At 32.2% G+C, this 17,170-nt stretch overlaps 1 protein-coding gene across 4 annotated transcripts in view; it reads right to left on the bottom strand.

The window, feature by feature from the left end:
- Positions 1-6,282: 6,282 nt before the first annotated feature.
- LOC107459657 (probable leucine-rich repeat receptor-like serine/threonine-protein kinase At3g14840) overlaps positions 6,283-17,170 on the bottom strand; it is a 39,577-nt gene continuing 28,689 nt past the window's right edge. Inside the window, exons 1-24 of one of the 4 annotated variants that reach the window (XM_016077882.3) lie at positions 16,184-16,348; positions 15,919-16,096; positions 14,035-14,106; positions 13,885-13,953; positions 13,067-13,138; positions 12,913-12,984; positions 12,426-12,497; positions 12,252-12,323; positions 12,068-12,139; positions 11,901-11,972; positions 11,726-11,797; positions 11,412-11,483; positions 10,653-10,715; positions 10,437-10,502; positions 10,313-10,348; positions 10,168-10,208; positions 9,534-9,910; positions 9,102-9,297; positions 8,851-9,012; positions 8,469-8,587; positions 8,148-8,358; positions 7,781-8,018; positions 7,463-7,613; positions 6,283-6,966 (exon numbers count right to left, since the gene is read on the bottom strand). In XM_016077882.3, coding sequence (XP_015933368.1) covers positions 6,577-6,966; positions 7,463-7,613; positions 7,781-8,018; positions 8,148-8,358; positions 8,469-8,587; positions 8,851-9,012; positions 9,102-9,297; positions 9,534-9,910; positions 10,168-10,208; positions 10,313-10,348; positions 10,437-10,502; positions 10,653-10,715; positions 11,412-11,483; positions 11,726-11,797; positions 11,901-11,972; positions 12,068-12,139; positions 12,252-12,323; positions 12,426-12,497; positions 12,913-12,984; positions 13,067-13,138; positions 13,885-13,953; positions 14,035-14,106; positions 15,919-16,096; positions 16,184-16,274 — 3,036 coding nt within the window. In that variant the 5' untranslated portion in view covers positions 16,275-16,348 and the 3' untranslated portion in view covers positions 6,283-6,576. Of the gene's footprint in view, positions 6,967-7,462; positions 7,614-7,780; positions 8,019-8,147; positions 8,359-8,468; positions 8,588-8,850; positions 9,013-9,101; positions 9,298-9,533; positions 9,911-10,167; positions 10,209-10,312; positions 10,349-10,436; positions 10,503-10,652; positions 10,716-11,411; positions 11,484-11,725; positions 11,798-11,900; positions 11,973-12,067; positions 12,140-12,251; positions 12,324-12,425; positions 12,498-12,912; positions 12,985-13,066; positions 13,139-13,884; positions 13,954-14,034; positions 14,107-15,918; positions 16,097-16,183; positions 16,349-17,170 lie in introns of those variants that run through there. The other 3 variants (XM_021128264.2, XM_052251941.1, XM_052251940.1) reach the window with 3 other exon arrangements.

The following is a 17,170-nucleotide window of genomic DNA, read 5'->3' on the forward strand; positions in this document are numbered from 1 at the left end:
TACTCACCACAAAACTTAGATAGAATTGTAGGGGATGAGAAGAGCGACGCGTGGCCACAAACGGCTCGTCAATCGGAGCTCCGTAGCTCAAGTTATGGTGGTTTGAAGATCAAGGAGAGTTAGGTTTTCTCTCTTCTCTTCTCTCTTCTCAATTCAGCGCCCCACACACCTTCTTTAGGGCAAAATGAGCTGAAATGCTCATAACTAATGTTTATATATGTTGGGTCTTGGGCCCACTTAGGCCCGGTTCACTTATTTTTGTCCGTTGGCCCAATTTTGGACCAAAACCTTTAAGATTAGCGCTCTAAATCGCACTTCAAATATTTCTATCTCCCCTAATTATAATCCCTCATTTCTTAATCTTATTTACTCATAATCAATTTTCTCAGCTGCAGTACCAGACAGGTCTCAGCCGGTACTGCCGGTCAAAATTCCACTGCGCGCTTTTACGCAGAAAACTATGTCTTCCGACTCGGAAAAATTCACTGAATCCAAAAATCATATTTAAATCATCAAATTCCAATTGCCAATTATTCCAACCATATTCGCTCCTACTTAACTCATTATTTAATTAATTTCGGTTAGACCGGGTATTACACTAAGGCCCAAATAGAACTCAATTTCTTTTCAATCTTTGCTCTCTACTCTATTGCGGTAGAGATCCCTTTAATTAATACCTTCTTTTCTATCTGTTCTACTGTGGCAGACGTTCATTAAAATCTTTTAGTCTTTATTTTCTACTCTCCTGTGGCAGACAGTCTTTTAAAGTCTTTTTATCTTTGGTCTCTACTCTCCTGTGATAGAGATCTGCTCTTCTATGGCAAATATCCCTTTAGTTAATACATTCTTTTCTTTCTCATCTTTCTTTTTATTTTTCTACTTCTTTTTTTTCTCTCTTCTTTTCTTCAATCTTTTAATTCTTTATCATAACTCAACTTCACATTCTTCCCTCGCCTTTCCCTAAGTATCTTATGGAAAAGAATTGTAAAGTACTTTAATTAAGTTTGCGTTTTCTAAAACTTTTAAGATTATTTTGCTTACATACTTACTCATTAATATTACACATTATAATATTCTTACAAAATAATATTTTTAATAATTTCTAATTATAATAATAATTTATTTTAATATAAATTCGTAATTTTAAAGAAGTATTTAAAATAATATTTATAATCTCCTTTTAAAACTTAGTTTATAAAACCATATTTTAAAAGTTTTATTAATTATTTTCTAAATCACGAACTTTTTAATACTTTATTTTCAATTTCAATATTTTATAAAATTATATTTGAACCTTTACTTATTTTTATATTTATAAATATAACCTGAACTTTTACAAAATACCCATTTTTATCCTTCAAAAATAGAGTTAAATTACTCATCTTTCTCATATACTAAAACCGAAATCCTTAACCTTTCTCTTTCAAAATATTACTTGTATTTTAATCCATTCTCGAGTTTTTTCGGTTACCAATTCTTCGTAACTTTAATTTAATCTCTCGACCATCAAATCTCACCAAATTTATACTTTATTCTCAACGATATTCCAACTTAAAATTCACCAAAATACCCCAGCTGGCCATTCATACCTAGCTGAACAAATCACAAGCAACAACAAAAATTCAATATAAACTCATTCAAATTCAAACAATAATCAATCAAATCAACATTCACTTATCAAATTCATATTTAATTATTATAAAGTTACTAAACTCTACCTCCATACGAAATCAAAATATTCGAGACTACGAAAAAATTTTTTTGACCGAATTGTCGAAAAAAAAATGTCAAAAATTATCTGTACTTCTTAGAACTCTAGTTAGTAAAACTCAAGGAGAAGAAGAACTATTTCACTATCAATTTCTACCGAAAAAAAGATTTCAACATATAGAAGAGAAAGATACAAACACTTTTTTTGAATTAAATTTTTTATTGGAGTTAAAAATCGTAAGAAATCAAAGCTGAAAAATCTGGGTTCCATGGTTTCCATTCTATTCTCTCTCTCGGTGTTTCTTTTCTTTTTTTGTTTTTCAAGTTCATTCGGTGGTATGAATGAAGCTAAGGAAACGAAAACATTTAACACTAATAGGAATGAATGAAAATTTATGGTAGTAAAACATTTTATTTTTTGATAAATAATTTAAATTTAATAAAATAAGTAATAATTAAATTAAATTTTAATAATTATAAAATTTTATTTAATTATTTTTGTTAAAAATAATTTTTTAAAAATTACATCTCAATCTAATATTTTAACTCACAAATAGCTAATTATTTAATTTTCAAAAATTTTGGGTCTTATATATTTCACCATAATAACATGTTTGGTTCATTTCTGTTCTGCACAATTTAAAATTCTTCCTCCTCATCTTCTACTGCTTCTTCACCAGGGAGAGAAGGAAGAAAAGACAAAAAATACAGCAGCAACAACAATAAAAGAATGACAATAAGGAGAACACACGTGAAGAAGAAGGAACGCGAAAAAGAAGGAGGGAAATGAGGAGGAGGAGGAACGCGAAGAAGAAGGCGAAGAAGAAGAAGACACTCCGTGCGTAAACGAGCATGAGAAGAAGCGCGAGAAAAGAAGAATGCGGGAAAAGCGTGTAACCTAAAATTGCTTGAATGAACTTGAATGCTAAAATTGTTTAAATGCGGAGAATATCTCTTTTCCGTGAAACATAGCGTACTTTAATCATTCTTAAACCTCAAGTAGGTCCTCATCCATTAAGAAAAATGGACAAATTGACCCCTGCTACCAGATGGCAACTAGTTGTTCATTGACGTGTCATGTGTTAGTGCTATATGTCAACTCCAAATGATTGCAGAGACTACAAATCCCCTCTCTATCTCTTCTTCCTCCTTCTCCTTCTCGTCCTCCTCCTCCCTTAGTCTTTTTCCTCTCTTTCAGACCCATCATCATTGTCTGCATTGACAGTCTTAAAGCTCTTGTTTTAGTAAAAAATTTCACAAACACTAGCTAGTATTAATTTCAATAGACATGACAATTCACAATAGTGGAAAGTAAAACATTCAATTAAGAAGAAAATGTGGTAGCATACTTTTTCAAGAAAAAATTCACGAAAACAAGCTTGCTCTTGGCATGTTGGTACTTGGCGTCGAGGCCAGCGAATTCCCTAGACTTCTTGGAATCTTTCTGAGACTTGTAGAGCTCGGCCTTCAACTCCATCATCGACAATGCACGCATGCCCTTTATGGCGCGGTGCTTCTTTGGCATTATGGACGATTCTATTAGCCATCTCAGTGACTCAACCACCATCCTCTTCTTCCCATTCCTTTCTTCCCTCATTCCACTACCTAATTCGGAAAGATTTGGGGTTTTCTGATTTTCTCCAATTTGAGAATTTCAATTGCTAAGGATTCTTTCGCGCTAATTTCGTTCATGTTGCTTTTTAAGGTTTAGCTGGTTTGATTCACTAAGGCGGACTTAAATCAAACGAGTTAGTATGTGCAGCCATTGATGATGGGTCAAAAAAATGGAAAAGGAGAGGGGGAGGAGGAGCAGAAGAAGGAAAAAGAGATAGAGAGAGAATTTTAGTCTCTGTAATTATTTGGAGTTGACACTTAACATTGTTACTTGATACATTAGTAGATAACCGGCTGCCATTCGACAACAGGGTCGATTTGTTAATTTTCCTTAATGGATAGGACTTGGTTGAGGTTTAAAAATGATTAAGGTATGCTATGTCTCACGGAAAAAAGGTCAAAGACCGAAAAAGAATATTTACCCTTCTCATTTTAATATAATAATCATTAACATTTTTTTGCTTTTATCCTCTACAAAATGTTAAATTCAATAAACAATAAATATTATATATAAGTTTATGCTTTAATAGTTCTAGTGACGATACAATTTTAACAATACTAAAAAAATGTTGCTAAAACTAAAATAATTCTTTGATTTTGTAATATTTGAAAAAAAGTTTGTAAAAATATGACATTAATTTTAATAATAATTTTTAATTATTGTCAAAAACTCAAAATTACATAATCATCATGGTCACTATATAATACCGCCAAAAACTCTACTTTGTCTGTATGAGAGTTAAAAGAATTTTTTCATATGCGACGTGAGTCTTATATACTCAGAACTGATTTCTCTTAACATAGCATGACTCCAACTACCATAGTTATTAGGAGTAAGAATTATTTGTGTAATATATATTGCTTCTACGCTCACCACACCATGTACAAATTCGTGATATGAGTAATCTGCCCACTGCATAAGAAATATCAAGTCTAGTATTTGTGAGATAAAGCAACCTTCCATCATTTGATCTTGCAACTTTCTATCCCTATGAAATATTTCAAATCACTAAGATTCTTGATTTTGAATTTGGCATCTAAAATCCTTTAATTGCATCAATTTCAGCAATGTCATCACCAGTCAAAACTAGATCATCAATATATACGAGGATAACAGTAAACTCCCCTGCCTTGGTTTTAACAAAGAGGGAATGATCATCAACACATTTCTTGTAGCCTGCAGCAATTAGTGTTTGGGCTAACTTGATGTTCCACTACCTGCTAGCTTGCTTCAAGCCATAGAGGGACTTTTGTAGCTTACAAACAAATCTTGGTTGGGAGGTGTTCAATCCAGATGGAAGCTTCATGTAGACCTCCTTGTCTAAGTCGTCGTGTAAAAATGCAGTGTTCACATCCAGCTGCTTGAGGTGTCACTTCTTGGCTGCTGCAATTGCTAAGATAACTCTAAGAGTGGTGGATTTTATATTGGACTAAAAGTATCTGTATAGTTCACGTCCTATACCTGAGTGAACCCTTTGGCTACCAATTTGGCCTTGTGCCGCTCAATTGAACCATCCGGATTGAACTTGACACGAAAAACTCACTTGCACCCAACAACTTTCTTGTCTTTTGGAAGTTCAGTGAGCACCCAAGTTTGATTTTGGTCTAAAGCTTTCAATTCAGCTTGTATCGCCTCTCTCCAGCAACGTTGAGTGGCAGCCTCTTCATAGGTGCTAGGTTTCGAATTGGCCAAAATGGCAAGGGACAAAGATCTGTACTTTGGGGTCATAAACATTGTGAGAATGGATACAAAGAATAAGATGATTTGTCACTAGCAGTGGAGTTGGTTATCATGCAGTGATAATCTTACAGTAACAAGGAGTTTTTTTATTTCTAGTGGACCTTCAAGAAGAGTTATCAAGATGATGCAATGAATGTGAATTGTTTAATACTACTGAAGAGTCTGCTGCAGTTTCTGATTCAAATGTAGCATGCTCAATAGAATATTGTGGTGCAGTGCTTGAAGACGATGGTAAAAAAGTGAGAATGAGTATAAGGCGAAGATATAATGCATGAATCATAAATGAATGGATCAATACATGTATTCGATGCAGTGCCAAGTAGTAAAATTTGAAGTGCAAAATTGGAATTTATATTCTCAATTGCTGCAGAATTTGAGAAAGAAAACTGATTTTCATAGAATGTGACATGCCAAAAAACAAAAATTTCTTTGGATGTTACATCAGTTAATCTAAAACCTTTGGTCCCAACTTTAAAACCAAGAAAGACATATTTTCTTGCTCGTGAATCAAGTTTATACCTTGAGGTGGTAAGTGTGGATGCATAGGCCAAGCATACAAAAACTTTTAAATTCGAGATATGAGCTAGTTTTCCATATAGCAGTTTGTAAGGAATTTCATTTTTCAAGCTGCTACTTGGCAATCTATTTATTAGATGAACAACATGGGTCACTGTAAAGTGTCAAAAATATTTTGGGACATTTGATTGACACCTAATATATATTGATACTTGCGTTCTACAATTCTATTTTGCTGCGGTGTTTTCACACAGGAGGTTTGGTATCGAATTTCACTGCTAGCAAAATAGGATTTGAGAGTGAATTTAAGTCCGTTATCTATTCTTTCACATATTTTTCTTGGTCTCATTTAAAAAATATGAAATAAGTGATCACAGTTAAGTAGTTGACCAAACGATTAAAAAAAATTTGAGAAGATTCACTCTCAAATATCTACTCTTTCCATCTACAACCGTAAGAAAATATTTATGGCAGTAATGACCACGTCACATCATAAGATCTTGATTTTAAGTTTCTTAATTAGCGTGCAAATGACCAATCTAACATTATAAACCAGAGGTAATAGCAATTGAACCCTTAAATCACTCATATGGACCGTTCACATGAAAGGAATATCAATTTCAGACTGTATATTAAAGCATGTTTGTTTCAAGATTTAAAATTATTAAATATAATGATACTATAAAACTTATTTCGTGCTCGCAAACAAGTTATTTAATAATCTGCAGATTCTAGTACATACCTTGTTGAGATATTTTTTATTTTGGGGAAAAAATATGCATTCCTAAATGTTAATGCTTATTTTTCTTAGCTATATGTGGCCTCATTTTGCCTCAAACCTAATGCTATTACATTTAGCAGCAGACTCCTGATCCTTGAAGTCTACAAAACCTTGTGCAAAGTTGTAAACTATAAATACAAATTTCTGGGCAGATATTTCCACTTTGGTTGGCTTACAAGTAATATGAAAGAATATATATGGAGATATTTTTGGATCATCTACCACTTCTTTCCCAATAAGAAGAATCCATGTTGATTGAATTGTCTTTTGAATTAGCCACAAATGCAGCAGTTTCATTAGTTGATGTGCTCACTTCTTCAGTGTCTGGAATCTTATCTTTCCCCTTCTGTTGGTAATACTCTCGGATCATCTCTAACTTTTTCTCGCCAAATACCTGCGTCGTGTCCGGCACCACTTCTTGTACAGCGGTTTTGCCTTCGAGCATGCTTACCACTGACGACATGGTTGGTCGGTTCAATGGAGAGGTATTTGTGCAGAGAAGAGCCACGTTGATGATGAGCATTGCTTCATCTTTTTTGTAGTGTGAACCCAACTTCTCATCAACTAGGTCCATTAGATCACCTTTCTCTTTCAAGAGAAGAGCCTGTGAAAACAAATTATAGATTGTAGTTAATTCTTGTCATCAATATGCAAATAAAATAAATTAAAACTAAAATTGATTGAATCTAAGGGACTAAGATATCTCTAAAATTGTTTTGAAATAAAGTAGGGAACCGGTATAGTTGAGCAAGAAGCACTTAGACACTGAAGATTTTAGTAAAGTCAAGAAATTCTTGCATGCTACTAGAGCACATTTTATGCGTGTTCTAGAAACATTTACAATCACTCATTTTAATTCATAATAGTAAAAAGGTTGTATCAAAATTAAACAATGAGCAGTTGTGACATGTGAATTTTAGAGTAAGAATTAATGTGTTCTAGGAGCATGAACGAATTTCTCACAAAAGTCACAATACCTGAAAAATTGAATGAAAGAGTTTAAAGAAACTCTAAAATAACAATCATAATCTTTGTATATATTCTAAAAGGACAATCATTCAGATTGAAACAAACGCAGGAGATATGAGAGGATAAGTTACCCAGTCAAAAAGAGAGAAGCATTCTTCCTTTTGCCAGCCCATGTTGTTGCTTTTGCCGCTAACTATTTCCAAGGCAACAATTCCGAAACTATACACATCTGCTTTGTCCGTCAAATAACCACGCATTGCATATTCGGGTGCCATATATCCACTGCAACATAGAACATTCATACATTCAGTAACAATGTAGATACATTTTTCAAATTCATAAGTCATAAAGAACTAAAAGAAGTTTCTATGCTGGCTTACTATGTAAAACTTCGAAAAATACACAATACATCTTGCTAAATGCTTTAAGAAAAAAAAAGGAGAACTCACTAAGTGCCAGCCACTTTAGTGCTTATGTGTGTTTGACCCTCTTCATCAAGCTTGGCCAAACCGAAATCCGATATTTTTGGGTTTAGATCTTTATCCAGCAACACATTAGTAGCCTTGATGTCCCTATGAACTATTTTTAATCTTGACTCTCCATGGAGGTAAGCCAAGCCTTTAGCAACGCCTATACAAATCTTGCGCCTTGTTGACCAGTCCAATTTCAATTGAGTTTTCTCTTTGCCTTGATTGCAATTGTCACCGAAATTAGATAACAAAGCCAAATAATCAGTATGTCTATTTTGTATACAACATTTTAGCTTATTAACGAAAGAGATACCAAACTCAAATATAGAGAGTAAAGAAACATTACCCCACAGAGCACTGGCAAGGCTGTTGTTTTCCATATATTCATATATCAACAACATTTGATCTCCCTCCATACAACAGCCATAGAGCTTAACTAGACACGGGTGTTGCAAAGCAGAAATCATGCCAATCTCATTTGTGAACTCACGATTCCCCTGCTTCGATCTAGAAGAAAGCTGTTTAACTGCTATTGCTGTGCCATCTGGAAGAATACCCTGCATTTCCAAATGATTGTAACTATTTTTTTAGTGCAGTAGAAACTATAAAAGAAACAATGATATTGATTCAGGTTCTAAAAAATAAATTCACTTATTTTCCACAATACCTTATATACTGGACCGAACCCTCCTTCTCCAATCTTGCAGGCAACACTAAAGTTGTTTGTTGCTGCTTTGATTTGCCTTAAGGTAAATATGCCAGTTTTTAGATCCAAACCCTGTAGGTCTGTTAGTTGAAGCCAAACAAGAGGAGAATGAAAAGTGAATTAAGATATCCGTTTTCGGAAACTTAGTTATTGCATATGGCAGAATGGTCATTATTCTAAGAATATTAGCATAAATGAAAAGACAATCCATATATTTGCGTTTAGGAGTTGACAAGATAATTAATCAGCATTTATGCAAGCAAATTCATATCAAGTTCTTGTTTGAAAATTAATATTTACTATTAGATAGAGTAGCACCCTATAGTAGCATCTTAGTTCTTACCTCTATATAATGAACCTTTTTGTCGTAAACATCCTCTCCACCAAGCTATACCAAATGCCATGACAATAACAAGTGCTCCAGCCAATACAATTCCAATGATAGCCCCCACAGCTATGCCACTTCCTTTTTTGTTACTTTCTTCTTCCAGTGGGGGTGTAAAGTCTGCCAGATTATGATAAAATACATAACATTAGATGATGAAAGTCAAGGCAGAAAAAACAAAAAGGAAACTAAAGAAAAGAAGAAGTAACCTGGATTGACAGATATAGCTGATATAAGAGGACCATATACTGATCCAAATGGAATGGCAGTTGTCCCTTTCCCGGCCCATTGTAAGCGGATCTCCAAGGTACCACTGGTCACAATAGCTGTAAAATTTTTTATGATGGGCTTCCTGACTCCTCCTGCTTCTTTTGCAATATCGAAATCCTTTAGCAACAACTTCCTCTGCAATACTTCAATCCAAATACACATAGATGATGTTGTGCACAACTCTATATTTTAGTCTAGAAATTGATTTCGAGTAATAATTTAGTAAATCTAACAAATCAAATCAAAGAACTGAGACAACTGACTACTTTGTATCATCCTGTTAAAAATCAGATTTAGTTAAAAAACTATATACACCAGAAGGTATTGCTCATACATGTTGTTGGAAAAGTTGAACTGACGAAACCACGAACCTGAATATATATGTCAAATACACGCCTTCCAAGGCTACTATATGTTTGATCATCAGTAAACATTATCTCTGCAAAATGGAGATTTACAGTGTAGCTTCCATTTCCCATGCAATACCCATAATATGTAAGAGAAAGCGCCGAAACACGTGCATCCATGTACAGTTCGGCATTGTTCATAGCAAGCTTAGACATGTTAGACCATGTATAATAGTCTGAAATACCACTATCAAAGAAGTGACCGGTGTTGCTAACTGCCCAGTTTGATCCACTACGAAGAGATTTTGCTGGTCCAGCTTCTTGTGAATCTTCATCATATGTAATGTTTCCATTATAAGTTATGATCTTCCCACCACAATTTATATGGAGAGAGTATGAAGCTGGAAATTAAATATGCAAAAAGTCAATTAAAGGAAGCAAGCACAATAAACAGGTTCTAGAGAATATTTTGGCAGTAAAAAATATCCATTTACAATTTAACATGTTAAGAAACAATTACTTTTTGACTTAGCACTTTCTAATCATTTGAGTAACTATAAATCCATCCCAACTATCAATCATATTATTACATGTGAGAAGACTTCTACAACTCTATATTGTAAACAATGAGGTGAGGGTCGATAACAAATCAACTTACGTTTAGGACAGCTGGTGATCCCCAGACATGGATAAGTTCCCCTATGAAAATATAGATTGGCATAAAAAGTGAGCATAATAGCATCAGTTCAAGCTATATGCATGAGTATCGAAAAAATAATCTAGCATAAGTAGTATACGCTTACGAGTTATTTCCATTCAAAGCTGATGCAAATAGGTTTCTGAGGCACATTAAGAAATGGTCAAGTCTCAGATAAATTTCTAGAATTGACAAACACATGAAAGGTATGAAGATGAAATGGTTCTTACACAGTTCCTTGTTGACATGTCAACTGCTCTGGCTTTTCGATGCTGAAGTTGTTATACGAAAGATCCCTGTATATATATGAACTGATTTAGAATCAAAGATGGACTAAAAACACTGCATGGAGAACTTGGTAGCACAGAAGAATCCTAAGAATAATGTACTAAGCGAAACATTTAATTTAATGCAAGAAATCATAAAAGTAATGCAGAATTGCTCACGTGTAGTCTGGGTTAGCAATCCAATTTGGCAGTGGTCCAATGAAAAAGTTTCCAGTTAAGTACCTAGGTAAAAACATTATCAAGAAGTCAATTTATACAAATTGATGAATAACCACAATATTGAAACTAGTAAATAAAATCCTATTTCCTCAATAATTTGGATCTTCCCCTAGGATCCTTTAATTTATCTTAGTTCGCAATATCAATACTTATTTTGATAAGATGAGTTTAATCAATGACATTTTGAAAGCATATGCTCCTTGACATGAAATGAGAACATAATTTTCAATGAAAACATAATATTTTATCTTTTGGAGTATGTGCATTGTGCTTTTACACAAGTCAATGCATATGTATAAAATGCTTGCTGTCTTGTTGCAAACAAGTTAACATTGTTTTGATCTACTTAAACTAGGTTGAGCAGGAATCTCTATGAATCCAATCAGCTTTAGGTTTTGTTTTAGTGCCAGTTCAATGTTAAAGCTAGAACTTTGATACTTGGATTATACAAGTAATGAAAATAAAATGGTATTTATTGACTGATGCAATTTTTTAATAACCACTGTAAACATCAAATTTATATATTCTTTTGATTATTACAATTTTTGCCGGATTTTATAGTAATAATTGTAGGTCAACTATAAATCCTAATGAATCTTAGCTGCTAGAGGAAATTGAATAGCACAAGCAAACTATAAAAAATCATGCGTCCTCATTTTCAGTGTAATAAAAAACAACAAAATTAAAAAGATTTCTTACAGTATATTCATGTTCTCTGGGACACGGAGGGAGTTTGGGATACTTCCACTTAATTTGTTAAAACTGAGGTCTCTGAAAATGAAACGATGTCCAGAACAAGTATTATTTAAAAGAGTAAAGAAATAAAAAAATCAACATGAAAATGTTTAATTCCTACAATGTAATCAAAAGACTGATCAGAGGAAACGTGTCGATGCACTTTATCTAATAAACGAGTACAATATGCAAGAAAAATACATTCAGTGCATGAAACTTCCAAGTTAGAAGGCCAACAAAAAAACAAAAAAAATTGAAAAGAATAAAGCATCACTTACAACGAGTTTAAATTAGTTACATTTCCAAGATATTCAGGAATCGATCCTATAAGATTGCAACTTCTCAGTACTCTGGAAACAATTCAACAATTGAGGATCAAAAAGGCATTGCTATCAACTTTTTCCCATTGCTAAGAGCATTTCTTAGTGAGGCATTTGCAAGCATTAAACTCACAGTGTTTCCAAATTTGTCAAGTTACGGAGTGGTGGAAAATAAGAATCTGGTCCTTTCAAGTCGCTGATTCTCCTGCAAAGCATGTTTTAAGCATGTTGAAAACACAACACCTAAGCAGTTCTGAATTTTCAAGCATTGGTGGCTACAATTCAAAACACCATGCTTACAAGTCAGTAAGGTTTTTCAGAAATGAAATTCCAGAAGGAATTGGTCCACTCATACCACTCCCATGGATCACCCTGGCATAATTATAAGAACCATTCCTTTGGTAAACCAATTGATAATGTGTAATTAGAAAAAAAAGTAACAACGTAAGGCTCAAATTTCACAGGAGAAATCAAAGATTCACACAGCCTCTGAAGACTTGTCCAGCTCTGAATAAAATTGGGTATTGCTCCAGAAAATTGATTATCACTGAGTCGACTGAAGAATAAGAGAGTGATCAACAAAGATACATTACTAATGAAATTAAACTACAGTATAAGGGGATGCAAAAGGAATGAGTAGAGAGATATAGACACTTACACGTAATTCAATTTACTGAGCCTCGCAAGTGTAGTGGGTAAATTCCCAGTAAAAGAGTTGGAGCTAACATGCCTAAAAAAATAAAATAAAATAAAATTTTGAGCAAAGTCTAGAATGGAAAAATGTCAACACTTATGGATTTTATAAAACAAGATTTAAATTGTCAAATCACCGGACCTAGTAAATATTTTGTAAAATCGATTGACTCATTTAAAATTGTAATATCGAAATATTTTAATAGTTAAATAGATATTTTAGCTACTATGTTTATAGCAATTAGTGAACTTGGCAATCAATTTCGCAACAACGATTATACAAACTTTGATAAAGTACCAAAATGAAAAGCATGCCATGTAACTTTTGAAATACACATAATTACGATTTTTGAATCTTGCATAATGGATAAGTTTTTCTATTGCTGACTATAATGACTAATGCCCTTGCCATGAGAGCTCTCCAAAAAGATAAGTGTTTACAAAGGGCTTACAATCTTTCAAGCTGCAAAAGATTCCCAAGCTCAGGAGGAAGCTCTCCAGAGAGTTGATTGAACTCCAAGGACCTATACAATTTTCAAATTAATTCAGAAATTTTCATGAAACTTCTGTGGGAGGAAACTCTAGCATGACCAATAAATAACTTACAAACTTTTCAGGGTAGTTATGTTTCCCAGCTCCTTTGGAATTGAGCCTGTTATTCGATTTCCAAAAAGGGAACTGCCACAATTTAAGAAATATGTGATGATTGCAGTTTTTATAAGTCCAGAATTCAGCAATCTATGGACATTATGTTTAACATTTGCGTTACAGAAATCTATACTTATTCAAACTTAAACTATCATGTCTTAATTTCTGTATATGGTCTACAAAATCCATTTTCCAAAGTAGGATTGAAGATTGCACTTGAAACATTAAATCCCAAGGGAGATACTCCTTCATTGTTTCTCAAAATTTGGTATGCCCCTGTATTAATACATTTTAGAATAATATTCCAAATCAATCCCTAAAAAATTTTTAGTCGCACACTTTAGTCTTAAACCAATTTTAATCATCAAATTAGTCTCCAAACTTTTATTCATTAGAAAAATCAGTCCCAAAATAAAAGGTTAGGAACTAATTTGATGATTAAAATTTGTTGAGGATTAAAGTGTCCAACTAAAAATTTTCGGGGACTTATTTGGGCTATTACTCTATATCTTAATACTTGTATATAAATACATTGATTAACGAATGTACAAGAGTGAGAGGGAAAGAAAAGAAACATGACAGATTTATGTGAATCATAAACTTTTGGCATTGCTAGAATTCCACTTCAAATGTACATCAATCACTTTGGAATGCAATATTACCAGTGATATGATTAAACCACACATGTTGGCCAGATAATTCAATCCAGTTGATTCATTACAATCCCTATAATCTTATGTTTTCCGTAAAGGTAGAGAGAAAGAGAAAGAGATTACATGTTAACAACATTCAAGGAACTCCATTGCTTTGGGATTGTGCCGTTAAGATAGTTGCGAGTGAGATCACTGTAACAGAGAGAATACCAAGTAAGTGAGAGTGAAGATAGTGGTGAAAGAGAGGAAAGAATGTGTTTTGTGGTTGCTTACATTTCTTGCAGGTAAGGCAACTTTGCAAACTCCGGAGGAAGAGTGCCAGTTAGATTTTGTTTTTTTAGAACTCTGTATAGGATAAATCTCATTCATCAACACAACAATTGTCACACTCTCACCACATTTGTTAACGTATTCCTTATAACCAAAACATATTTTTTTTGGTGTCTAAAAAGAGAAAAATTAACTAAAATGATAACAGTATTAATATTTTAGTAATACTTTTTATACGCTCAGAGTATAAAATAATTAATCATTCACACCACTAAAATTCAAGAAAATTGACAGTTTATTATACACAATTTTTGGATAGTCATTATCATGGTGGTTAATTCCTATGAGTATTAGCATTTTTCTTAAGCAGGGGCGAACTGGATCGGATCGGATATGGCCAAAATCTCTATCCGATCTGCACTAAAATTATCGAATTCAATATCGGCGATTTTTAATCTTGGATCCGATCCGATCCGTAAATTTGCGGATCGGATCTCGAATATATCCGCAAAATATATAAATCTTTTAAAAAACTTATTTTTATTTAAAAAAATCAATAAAATACTATTTTTCTACTCTTTTAAATATGTTTACTCTTAAAATATTATTAAACATACTTTTCTTAAATAATAAAAATATATGTTGTATTATTTTATTGGGGAAATTATTCTAAAAGACCGCTAGGAAGACTTAATTATTAAAAAGGGGCCGTTAATACCAAAATTATTAAGAAGGACCAAATCTTTTTATAATATTTAAGAAGAAGAACCAAATCTTTTTATAAGAAGATAAATATATTCTACAAAACAACCTGCCTAAAGCATGTACTAACTTAAGCATCGGAGTCTCTTGCAGGTACCACCACACTTCGGTGACCAAGGACTAGTAGCACCACTAGGTTTAGCAAGTCGGACACAACCGCTCCGACCTCATCAGGAGATCTCATCCGAGATCAACCTTTAGTTTCAGGTAACCCTCGGAACACTGACATTAGTTTACTTTAGAGTTTTGTTATGTAATTTAAGATTTAAAATTAAAAATTTAGGATTAATTACTTAAATTTTAAGATAAATAAAATTATTAACATAAAGATTATAAAAAATAATTAAAGATATATTTATCTCCTTATAAAAAGATTTGATTTGTTTTCTTAAATATTATAAAAAGATTTGGTCCTTCTTAATAATTTTAGTATTAAAAGTTTTTTTTAATAATTAAATCTTCCTAACAGTCTTTTAGAATAATTTTCTCTTAGTTGAAATAAAACATAAAAAGAATATTTACTCTTTTATTTATTTATTTTTGTGGATCTGCGAATATGCTACATAAAATCCACAATCTGATCCGATAACCTTGCGGATCCGATCTGATCCGATAACCTTGCGAATCCAATCGATATTCGTAATTTTTGGATTGGATTCGAATAAATACCGCAAATATGCGGATTGGATTCGATCCATGAACATTCTTATTCTTAAGGGTAGAATAAGAATAAGAATGTTTAGGATTTGGGACTTTACTCGATCCTAGAATTTAATGTTATTTAATTATTTATTAAATTTAATGTTAATGCATTGTGAGTGTAAAACATTTATTAGGGCATAAAAAAACTGTTAACAAAAATAACTACCAACATTAAACTCTTATTTCTTTTAATCTTTTACAAAAATTAAATTTTTATAAAAGTAGCATAATTTAATTTTGAAAATTTTTAAGAGTTTAATTTTAACACACAAAATATAAAAGCTTCTAAGCTAGTTATAGAAATCACTTATATTTAGTTCATAGTTCACACCATGCTTAAAGCGTGAAATTAAACTCTATATATTATATATCACATAAGTATCTAATCATAGATTATGAAATTAGTAGAAGTATGAAACTCACATGCCAACAACATGGCAGAGATTGTTATTAGAGAAAGAACAATCACAAGTGACAGCATTTAGTGTCGAGTAAGATTTGGAAGCAGGGGAAGACCAGTTTCGTTCTCCACTACATGGATCTACGCTGAAGTCCCAATCTTTCTTCCCAAGTGTGTTCCCTATCTCCTTCAGAACTTGCACTGATTCACAATTTCAATTTTTCATCACAAATCACACTCATCATCATTAACTTAATTATTATGAAAGAGCAAATATGTAAATGTCACCTTCCTGTTGTTGTAGAGTGGCTGCAGAAACAAATGAGGATGCAATAAGAAGCGAGAGAGAGAAGAAGAAGAAGAGAGTTACGAGTTTCATGCTTTCAAGTGTGGGGAAATTTCGTTGATGATACTTGAAAAAAAAGAGATTAAATGAATGAAGTAATTAAATTAAGAAGAATGCAAAGGAAATTTGACCAAGACATGCTTATTGTTATTGAAGAAGCAGACATTATTTAATTTTTTTTTGTTTTATCTTGGGTTACGGAGGACAGACAGTGATGGCTGAATAATTGTAGACTTATAGCATTATTTTTTATATATATTACTAATATTATTAAGTCAAGGTAAATGGCCAAATTTATTTTTAAAAAAATTATTTATTTTTTAAATTGATTTTTGAAATATTTTTTTAATCAAATTCGTCTTTCAAAAATTTTAAATTAATCGCGTTAATTTTTCTGTTATTTTTTTTATTGACAATACTAAAATTTGTTAATATGGCATGTTAAGTGATACTAAGATACATACATAGATTTATAAAATAAGATCAAATTAAAATTTAATTGAGGAAAAAACTTGAGACATTAAAATTTTTAATTTGAGATTTATTTGATCTAATTTCATAAACTTATCATATTAATCATCAATTAGGATTACTATATGTATATTATGATATCAATTAATGTGTCACATCAATAAACTTTGACGCGTTACTCGTTAGCAACGAAAGTGATGAAAAGACTAAAATGACTAAATTAAAATCTTTAAAAGACAAATTGAACTAAAAAAAATTTGAAAGACTAATTTAAAAAATAAATAATTTTTTTAAATTAATTTGACTATTTATATCTCTAAGAATTAATGATCACGTTCTTTTTAAAAGTTAGATCATTTTCTAAATTTGATTCTAAACGATTTTATTAATTAAATTAATCTTTTAAAAGTTATAAATTAATTATTTTTATTATTTCGTTATTTTATTAACAATTTTAT

Source organism: Arachis duranensis, chromosome 7 (assembly GCF_000817695.3).
Source record: "Arachis duranensis cultivar V14167 chromosome 7, aradu.V14167.gnm2.J7QH, whole genome shotgun sequence".
Lineage (NCBI taxonomy): Eukaryota > Viridiplantae > Streptophyta > Magnoliopsida > Fabales > Fabaceae > Arachis > Arachis duranensis.